The 10845-nt window shown below is 37.2% G+C and overlaps 1 protein-coding gene across 1 annotated transcript in view; it reads left to right on the forward strand.

Annotated features, from left to right (window-relative positions):
- The window catches only part of hhipl2 (HHIP-like 2), an 18363-nt gene extending 11380 nt beyond the window's left edge, over window positions 1-6983 (forward strand). The window contains exons 8-9 of the mRNA XM_014018061.1: window positions 2348-2430; window positions 4783-6983. Coding sequence (XP_013873515.1) covers window positions 2348-2430; window positions 4783-5228 — 529 coding nt within the window. The 3' untranslated portion in view covers window positions 5229-6983. The remainder of the gene's footprint in view (window positions 1-2347; window positions 2431-4782) is intronic.
- The last annotated feature ends 3862 nt before the right edge of the window (window positions 6984-10845 follow it).

Raw genomic sequence — 10845 nt, forward strand, 5'->3', positions numbered from 1 at the left:
GTAAATTTTTAAAATCTGTATTGTTCGATACAGCACTGTTCGATATGGGTACATGTATTTTTGCACCCCTAATTTACAAGGCTGCATCCAGAAAGTATTTGAACTTTTCAGAACTTAAACATGATTGAAATAATTTGAGGATTTTTACAGTTTTCTAAGAACACAGATCCAGTTAAATCAAACGGCATTCCTTGATGGAATGCATATTGCCCACCAACATTCATGCTAGAATTTTAAAGAAATATAATCTGAACATGAGAAATATAATCTGAACATGAGAAATCACAGCTCTGTAGGGATTTTGGTCAAATCTTTTAATTATGTTATTCACAATCTCATTATAAAGAGTGAGTCAAAAGCCAAATGACACCCTTTTGTTTCAGAAAGAAAAAGCAAAATGATCTGATCTTCCCAACAAGTAATGTTTTAGACTATGACCCTGTCCCAGTACTCACACTCCCACCCTCGTTCTGCCCTTGTGCACTTCAAATGTGCGTTCATGTTGAAGGGTTTGAGTGCGTAGTGTGTCCCACATTCTCCACATCCGCCCTTTGCCCCGCCCACTTTGGGTACTATTTCCACCCTTATGTGAAGTCTGCATTCTAACGGACTTGGGTGAAGTGTATTACCCACAATTCATCGCTCTGTGTGACATTTTGAATTAAAAGGCAGAAAACTGGCAATGTCCACTGAGCACCTTCCAGTTTAGTGGWGGCAGTAAAGCACTTAAATTAGTCTGCCAACTACAAATAAAACCAAAAGAAGAACTTATAGAAGTTAGTTCTCATACTCTGATGTATAAGTCTCCTTTGCTTCATGTGCTTTATTCTCCTAAAAACGACTGCTTTTTGTAGTTGTACTATCATTTTTAGCGATACAAATGCCAAAATAGTGACTGGTTGGATGTCGCAGAGGCGCAAGTCAATGACATAATCCGTACTGTCCCAATTCTCAATTTTTTTGCACGCTTGCAACCTGCGCACTCAAACACTTATGTACACTTCGACTGAATCCACAATTCAGAGGGGCGTACCACTGTTCATTGGGACTGGGCCTATGTCCAGAACATGGCCACCATCTTGAAAGCCACCATATTGGATTTTTGCAATAAATTAAATAAATAAATAAATAAAATTAAAAAACCCTCACCCATTACTTGCTGGGGTTTTCAAATATATAACCTTCCCTTTGCTTTCCGAAATAAAAGGGTGTCCTGTGACTTTTGACTCACCCTGTTTCTTGCTACATCTTTTCAAATATAACAGTGCTCAGAGTATATGTTGGGGGGGGGGTAGTTATACAAAATCAAAAAAAAAATTTAAACTTTATATCATGTTTATGATGTCATTGTGGCTTGAGTGTTGCTTTGTTAGCCATGTGGAGCTGCCTAAACGCTTGCTGGTACAAAGCACCGCCTATTACACTTAGCTCCTCCCTGGAGCTCAGTATGCAACCAAGCCCCCAATCCACAGAGCACCCCTCCCCCCAAAGCATTGTTGTGAAGACATATTGAAGAGGGAGTGTCGGAAACGGTAGAGAGGCAGATGTAGACAMATAAAGGTGTTTAGATTTATTCAAATTTACTTTTGATATATACATCATTTTCATAACAACTGAAGGTAGCATAGTTACTTGATTGGGGTACAGAATTTAACTATGTGCCTGGAAAATAAATTATACAGCCGTTTTAACTATTCAAATTACCACCACATCAAACTTTAGCTCATAGCTCAGTATCTGTATATTTGATTAAATTGTAATCATTTTTTTCATTGGCTAYAGTCAATTAGTTGGTGGCCATCTTGATTCATGTTGACTCCAGAAGTTAATCAATTGTGGACAAACCCTCAGTAATAATTTCATTGAAACTCACCYCGTAGTTCATAGGATATTTTGCTAATGCTACARAGCAGTCCACATTTAGAAACAYAAGAAAAAAAACTTTATTGTTCTTTTCGCCAGCAGTCAATTCAAACGAGCAGAACGTGCAGGAATTTGACCTCAGAACTAAAATTATGTGTAAGCTGTTAAAACGCTCCAGGCAACAWGCAAATAACTACTCACTAGAGGATGTGAGTACAGACTAGAGACCATGGACTATAAGGGAGATGTGTGCCTTGCTCAGTGGTGCCTCAGCTGTGTCTCAGATTATAGTGGGACAGAGCTGACTCTTCACGTATCCCGTTCAAGGAAGCAAATCAAATGCTTCCTCATGACCCTACAATCTTACATCTCTTATATATAAACTATAGCTGACAGTTTATGCATTAAACACAGACTGAAATACATGGTTTAAAGTTTTATTTATCTACCAAAAAGAAGTCCTTTAACTTGTCAACTTTTGCAGGAGAGCTCCTCCAGGTAAATGCAAGCAGAAGCCTCTCCCAGTCAAAGTGAGGGGGAAAAAGTTTCCATTTGTCCCCAGGGAACGTAAGTTGTGTTTATCCTTCTTAGCTTTTAAATGACATATTTCAGAGCTCTTTAAAGAGCCATTTGAATGTTTCTGTAAAGGATTTTTGAGTGAACTAGAGCCTGTGAAAATATAGGATAAATTTAGCTAAAATTATTAAGTCAGACAAATAGGGTCGGAGAGTTACATCCAATTTTTTTTTAATTTTTGACTAATTTTGAGAACAACTTAAGCCCAAATTGACAAAAAATAAGTAACATTTCAGTAGTTTTTAAAATATTTTCAGGGATGAAACATTGTAAATGCCTGCAGCTGGTTGAAAGCTTTGTTACCAAAATGTTTTGCATCCTGGGGTGAGGCATGGAGAACAGTAGATGAAGTGGTGCTGATGTAGAATAGAGTTTCATCAGCATATGAGTGAAATTTGAGTCTGTAGCAGGACATAATGGGACTACAGGGGAGCATTATAATGTAAATGATAAAGAGGTGAGGTCCAAGAACACAGCCTTGCTGTACTTCTGAATTAACCACAGCTGCAGGGGAGTGAGTGCCAACAACAAACTGATTCTGACTGGAACCAGGACTGAGGTGTACCACTGATACTGAGGTAGTGAGACATTTGGTTATGAGGTATAGTGTGAAAAACTGTGTCCTGTGGGTAAAGCTGGTAATTTTAACAGAAGTAATCTCAGTACTGTGGTGTGCTATGAATCTGGATTGGAAGGGATAATAGTGACAAGTTGAGTATAAACTATTTTTGCTGTATTTCACTGAGAAATGCGAAGGTAGTTGAAGGTTGTTGATCCAAACCAGGTTTCTGGAAGACAGGAGTGACAGAGGCCAGTTTTCAACAAGAAGGAACGATGCCTGAGGGCATTGATGAGTTTATTATGTTTACCATGTTTAATACATTAACATGGCACAGAACTCCTAACCATGATTTGACAAGTGGTGAAGACACAGGGTTCAGGGAGCAGGAGGTCTTTCTTGGTTTTGGACGCCAGCTTGGTCAGGACATCTCCAGGAGGAAAGGTGGCAGAACAGAGGAGGAGGATGACAGAAAGAACAGGAAACAGTGATGTAGCTGATGGACAGGGTTATTTTTTTTGTAAGGTTTGGGTGGTGAAGTTTGACCTATGAAGACTCATGAAGACGAAGAAGTAAATATTGAAAACGAAAGGCTGACATTGCAGCAAAACAGAAACATACTGTAGAAGACTGGGTCATCAGGAAGGATATATAGCAAGAACATCAATTATTTGTAGAAATGTAACCCAAAACCACAAACAGGATCACATTGAACATTGTGGGAAATGACAGGATGAATTAGGTGACTGATGTTTGGAGTTTTTCCTGGTTGATGAGAGCAGGGCAGTATGTGTTTTTGTAGAGTTTCTTTGTGAAATTTAGGCCTTGATAGGCTTCCAAATGTACATAAAAGCCAGATTTCTTGTGGAATATCTCTAKGTGTCCCCCATAGACCTTCATATAGCAGAGTTTAACTGTCTACCAGGAAGCAGTATGACTAAAAGAAACATGAAAATATGAGGTTGTGGCAGCTAGCCAGCAGGTTGGTGGTTAACACACTAAATGCGTTGACAGATTTGATATTACAAAAGGCAATACAGTGAAGCCCCCATTTTCCCATGGACTGCATTTTTAGTGTACGTAGCAAAATGTGGAGGAAAAAAAAGCTAATATCGGATGGGGTCCAGAAGAGGCCTACATTGCATTTGAGTTGCATTTTAATGTGGTAAGAACCAGAGAAAATAACATGAGAGTGAAAACAGTTAGCAGCTACACACCACGTGGTACTACACAATAAACTAATGCTGCACTGTGGGCGGAACGTGGGCACAGGGCAAATGTCACAAACTGTACCGTTTATATATATTTTTTATTATGGAATTGAATTTATGTTAATGTTTATCTGACAAAATTAATAAATGATGTTCTTCTTAATAATTTAGCTTGAACACTCATGAAAAGTATGATTAAAAAAAGAATTTATGTTCCTTACAGTACCGTATTTCCAGTTTTCGCAATACCGCAAACTACTGGTAGTTAGAGGTTAATCAAAGCAGAAATTGTTTTTGAGAGCTAATGAATTACCTATATTCAGTTTTCACTTTATTGTTTTTTTTATTCTTGGTCTTCTTAAAGCTAGATTAAATAATCACAATGGGGACAAATTTAAAACATAAAAAGATGTTTCTCTCTTTTCTTTGTTTGATACATAAGCCATATTTAAAATAGAAAGAGACAAGTATTCAAATTTAGGGACCAAATATTTAATTGACTTTTAAAAAGGTACAATGTGGCTGCAGAGTTGGCCGAGTTGTTAAAATGCGTTCTTGTCTGGGCCATTTCAGGGACTGTGCTGCAGACAAATGAAAAACCAACAAGACCACCACCAAGAAAATACAACCTGACCACCAAACCACCAGTGACAAGCAGCCAGCGCCGACCAACAACAGCTACAGCCAGCGTGTCCACGGTGGCCACTGCTGCAAAGCCGAAAGCCAAACCGCCCCCTGCCAAAGCAACGAAGACGAATAAAGCAAAATCATGGAAGAAATCGAAAAAACTGAACAAGAAAGAAAAGAAGGTTCAAACAAAGAATACTTTAAGTAAGAAGGCACAACCTAAGAAGACGGCTGGGATGAAGCTTGTTGGAGTCAAAGTAAAACCAACGACAAATCAAACTTTCACAGAGAATTTAAACAGTAAAACACAAACAAACAGCCTGAGAGATGAGATCAGCTTGAAAAGGAAAAATCTCCAAACAGTGCGCAGAAGGAAACAGAGCAAAAAGTGAAAGCATCTGAAACAGAACATCTGACCTTCTCAAATAAGACCAAGTCAAGAGTGAAAACCAAAAATAACAAGATAAACATAGTGGGGTAAAGAACAATCAATCACAAGCTGCTAGAGCACTTTAAAAAGTTATCTTCTATTATTAAATCACTACTTAATGTAAGGATGTAAATATGTTGAAGTGGGATTCTGTGKAAAGGTTTTTAATAATTAATATCTTACCTGTGGTAGATAGCATTTTAAAAGACCTCAGTTTGGTGAAATAATTTGTTTGACAAGACTGATGAGCCAATGGCTAAAGTGGATTTCTGGATCCAAAAACATACAATTTCCAAAATTTCACATAACCATTAAAATTTTAAATTTATTTTTACAGTACCATCAATTTCTTACTAAACAATTCTTAGCAGCAGCAGCAAGCTGTAGCACTTCCATTTCATCCTGAGTCGATTCTGGCTTACATTTTCTATTATTTTTTCTGAAACAAGGCCTTATAAAAATAGTAATTATTATTTTCACTCTCATCTTTGTGTGTGTTTAGTTTTTTGTGTGATATTAGCAAAATATCTGGTGGTAAAGTAGCTGAGAGACCTTCAGAATACACACTCTGACCTCAAATACTTTTAACAAATCCTCACAATATTGCCTGAGATTGCGTATAACTTTATTTACAACTTTCCTCAACATATGTTCTTAGTTTAAATCTTGTTCCGTCCGGGAATGTTAGGTTTTTTAATTTATATAAAGGCGTATTTTATGAAATATATGGAATTGGGGGTTGGTTTAGACAGCAGCCCACTATTATTTTTGTTGTTTGGTCTGTTAGCTCATCAATGCTGTCCAACAAAAACTCTTTCTCTAAAATGAGACTGTTTGAAAAGCCATCTACAGCAGGTAAGATATTAATTGTTCATATTTAAAATATATGTAATCTTGAATGAATACATTCATATTTTAAACATGTTTTGTCATTTATCTGCCAGGAGCAGGCTGACCATCCACCTAGTTTATTTAACTAAATGCTTTCCTCTTTTCATCAACTTCAAGCTGTAACAAGTGCAACTCCTAAATTGTAGTGTTTTAGTTACAAAGCATCCATTGCCTGAAAATATGCATGTAATTCCACAGCTTCCTTTATGCTTTATTTTTACCCATCGTAAAGTTTCTGCCCTCTCCGTATTTGGACCAAATCATGCAGGTTTTAGTCTAAACGAGCAACAAACACCCACAAAAATATCCTTTTAACTGTAGCGAAGCTCTGCATTTTTTTTTATTTTAAATCGGTCTAATTTTACAGCACGAACAAGGGTTAAAAATAAACATTAAATGTGTCTATGCATGTCAGGAGCTCCCTGTAATTAAACCCTGCAGCACTGATCGTAACTGGAACCCCTGTGATTGTGGCCTRCATAATGACTACTGTAAATGAAAAGCCATGCTGACTTCCACGTGCGCTGGTGCCGCAGAGGTCGAATAAATCTCAAACATCCATCTTTTTGTTTTTTTTTTCTTTTTGTTTCCACTTGCTAATCTTGTTGTTGTGTTGTGGAGTTTATATTCCTTGAATGATATTTTTAACTGGTATGTACTGATAGTAGCAACAGAGAGGCCTATTTTGCTTTTGTTACATAAAACACATCATTATAAAACCCTCTGATCTGGGTCTGATCACCTGGTTTCAGTGGCTCCAGAATACTGTATATGAATGAAATCAGCTCACCTGGATTGTTCTGAATAAAGTCCAAAAGGTTGATAATTAAATGTGTTTGTTATTTTGTTTGACTTCTTTCAGTGATTTAAGGCAGCCTTTTTTGTTTTTTAAAATCGCCAATTAAAGTGTCCAATGCTCAATGATCCATGAAATTTCTAACAAGGTTGTGTTTTTTTTAAACATAACAGCTGGAAGACTTTCAAACCCCAAAACACATTAAGTCCAAGACTGGTTCACCCCAAAGTCTCGTTCTCCTGGCACAGAGTAATGTTGTGTATGCTGTTWAGTGCCAAGAGGGCTGTGACCGGTTATACATTCTGCAGTTTACACTCATCTACAAGCCAGTAGTCGCTCTTTCAGGGATGTGTTAAACGGGTGGAGGCCTTCTTGTCTAACTGTCCCCCTTTTAGAATCCTGTTATTGTAAGAATGACTCAGTCCTCTGGTAACAACAAGCAGCCATGTCCTCTTTGACAAGTGAACAAACTGGTTGATCCAATATGTGAAGGTTCAGCCTATAAGGCTGAGTTTACAACTCTTCAGACTGAAGAAGTCTTTTGGATAAAAGACGAAATGTTTTAAACAAAAACCTGTCCAGAGAAGCTGACTCAACTTTGTTGGATAACCAATTTACTTTTTCTGCGACCAGTTATACATCGGGGAAACAAAGCAGCCACTGTTCAAAAGAATGTCCCAACACAGACGAGCTACATCTAATGGCCAGAACTCTGCAGTTTTCACTCATTTACAGGCCAGHGGTCACTCTTTCAGAGATGAGGATGTTCCCATTCTTGATAGAGAGGAACGTTGGTTTGAGAGAGGAGTAAAAGAAGCCATTTTTGTGAAGAAAGACCGTCCATCATTAAACAGAGGTGGAGGCCTCCGTTTTCAGTTGTCCCCCTCCTACAGTGCTGCTATTGCCAGTATCACTCCACCCCTGTTAACAATAGGTGTTAATTAGGTGTCAACAATAGCCATGTGATGTATCAGTCACATGGAGGCAGGGCTCAAAAGCCTGAATTTAGCCTGAAACTCTCAGACTGAAGAAGTCTCTTGGAGGAGAGACGAAACGTTTCATTAGAGAAGAACCCGTCCAGAAGACCTATACAATTTTTTTCTTTTTGATTTTTTTACCTGGATTACTGAGATGCATCAGGACAATTTAAATATTTTTTTTCTCATCAGAAAACCAATAACCCTTAAAAACTTTTAAATAACTGGAAGTCTTTGCGCTTTCCCCATTTTAAATAAGTATTGAGGTAAATTAACTACAACCATCTTATTTTAAACAAACATAATTAACAGGAATCCTCCTAAAATCCTGGCATAACATTCTTTTACCTGTCCTAACCTTTCACAAACTTTAAGGAAACTTGCAAAATAATAATTGGATGGACAACTGTTTACCTATTGGATTTCATATGATCCAAGATGGCTACTACAACCAGCTGACTGTAAAAATCACATAAACTGGCTAAAATTCAAATAATTTTACAGATGTTGACTTAAAAATGGGTGTGGAAACTGAAACTGACCCCCCCCCCCCCACCAAATGTTCAGAAAACTAAAAGATTTCCTGAGATCTTTCTTTAAAATTCTGTCAGGCTGTTAGCAAAATATCTCTTGAACCACTGGACTGAATTTTATTGAGCGTATATCTAGAACTAATAGTAGCTTTTCAAGATGGCCACTGCAGCCAAATGATCTCAGAAAACACAAATTAGGTTATAATTCAGTCATTTTTACAAACATTGAGCTAAAATTTGATGTAGTTAAAACCGAGTCATTCACAACACACTCCTGAGTGCTGACTATTGCATAAGAATGTGTTACATACGCAGTCTACAACAACTCAACCATTTTTTTCTGTCTGACAGTAAATTAGACCAAGTCTTTCCTGTTTTATGTCAATTAAATTGTTTCTATTTGCTATAGGTTCAAATAAGATCATTTTTATGGCTTTCTTTAATGTACTAAAATTGTGAAAGCCCAAATGATGATGTCATGGTTTTAGAAGCTTCTGATGGGTAAGACAAGAACGTTTGAGTTAATTCAAGGCAGACCTGTGACACCAGGAGACCATCTCCACAACTCTGGTTCAGTCCTGAATACAATGATGCCTGAAGGTTCAAAGAATTACACACAAATACAAACTCCCTGGGAATGTCTCGACATATTACGGCTCAGGAAAGAGACGGGTTCTGTGATCCTGAGATGAAGGTGGTTTGGTGGGGAAAAGGCCACTCGCTGAGGCAGAAGCAGCATAAAAAAAGCCAGGTTATAATTTTCAAATGCATGCAAGAACAAAGACCTTYGTTTTTGGCAGCGTGTGTGCTCTGATTAAACTAAAATCAAACTAATGAACATTGTTACATTTGGAAGAAAAAGTTATTTTAAATAAAGATCCTGCATTCTAGACCTCTATTAGCTACAAAATCTGTTTAAAGAGCTCCTCTGCAGCTCCTGAATGATAAATCACAGAATAGGAGCCATTTTCATCCACCGTTAAAATGAAACCAGATGGCCGGTGCTTAAAGTCACAAACATGAAAGCTTTGTGAGAAATGTAGCACCCTGGCTCAAAAAAAAAAAAAAAAAATAAAATAAATTAAAACAATGAAGAAGTGATTGAAATGATTCTACAAATTGGTTTAGAGGCTTAAAGCTTTATTTTATTTTTTTTCAAAATGATCACTAATTTAGAACCGTTTGCTAAAGCCACACATATGAATGTAAAKTCATATTGCTCCCTACTGGTCAATAAATGCAACTAAAACTGGGCCAGTTCAGTTCTGATGTTTAGTACAACCGAGTGTTAACCAAAGTTAACCAGGTTAAAATACATGCAAGTTACACAAATGAACTGTTTGAATTTTTGGTGCCACATTATGCCCAATCTTGATAAAGTGTTTAATTTTAAATGGAAGAGATGAAAACAGAAGAATCACTAAAATAAACATCTTTTATCAGGTAAGTTTTGTTTGTCAAGTTAGCAGTTTTCAAACATTTTTAATTTTATGTGCTTATTTTCTTGCTGGTGGATTGCAAAAGTATTCACTCCAATTACTGTCTTATTTTTCTTACCACACGACCTGGACATGGTCAGGGTCTGGGATTTCTTATTTCTTTCAATCTGGATCTGTACTACTGTTTCTGACCTGGGAGTTCGTTGGTCTTCATGTTGTCTCATTTGGTGGTTTAGCCCTCACTCCTTGGTGTTGCTTTAATCTCAGATGTGTGCTGAGATTATTTGACACATAATTAAGTTCCACCTGTGGACAATCCAAGGCTCATTAAAAGTTAGCATTGGGGATTTGAAGTGGGGAAAATACAAACACCACACCTCTTTAGTTTTTTATATTTTGGAACTTTTATAGCAAACTTTCCTGTTTCACATTTGTGGGTCTGTTTCTTAAAATCAAGTTGTTTTATTTTCTGTTGCCTTAACAASCAGTAAGAGATTGACAGGTGCCAGATGACCTCCTGCAGCCTTACAGTACATGTCCTCCAGATCCCTTATATCTAATTATTGTCTGCATTTAACTGTTCCAAAGTCCAGGTTGGTCCAGAGGGAATCAGGGCCCGTATTTATCAAACTTCTTAGAGTGGATTTTTAGACTTAAGTGCAGAAAATGTCTTAGATTTGCTCCTACTCTCAGACTTAAGTGTAAGTTATCAAAATTCTTAAGTCTAAGAATCACTCTTACTCTCAAGAAAAGTTCAAACTGCTCCAGAGGACTCTTCAGTGGTTAAGAGTTGCCACTAAGGGTCTGAGATGGACTGAGGAGACAGAGATTACAGCTGTCCTCCTCCCCACCTGAGTGTTATTCTCAGTTATAAGGTAGAAAACAGGCTTAATCAGAAATATACAAAAGAAACAAAGGTAAAAATAAATAAATTAAAAAAAAA

This window comes from Austrofundulus limnaeus, unplaced genomic scaffold, assembly GCF_001266775.1.
Source record: "Austrofundulus limnaeus strain Quisiro unplaced genomic scaffold, Austrofundulus_limnaeus-1.0 Scaffold181, whole genome shotgun sequence".
Classification (NCBI taxonomy): Eukaryota; Metazoa; Chordata; class Actinopteri; order Cyprinodontiformes; family Rivulidae; genus Austrofundulus; species Austrofundulus limnaeus.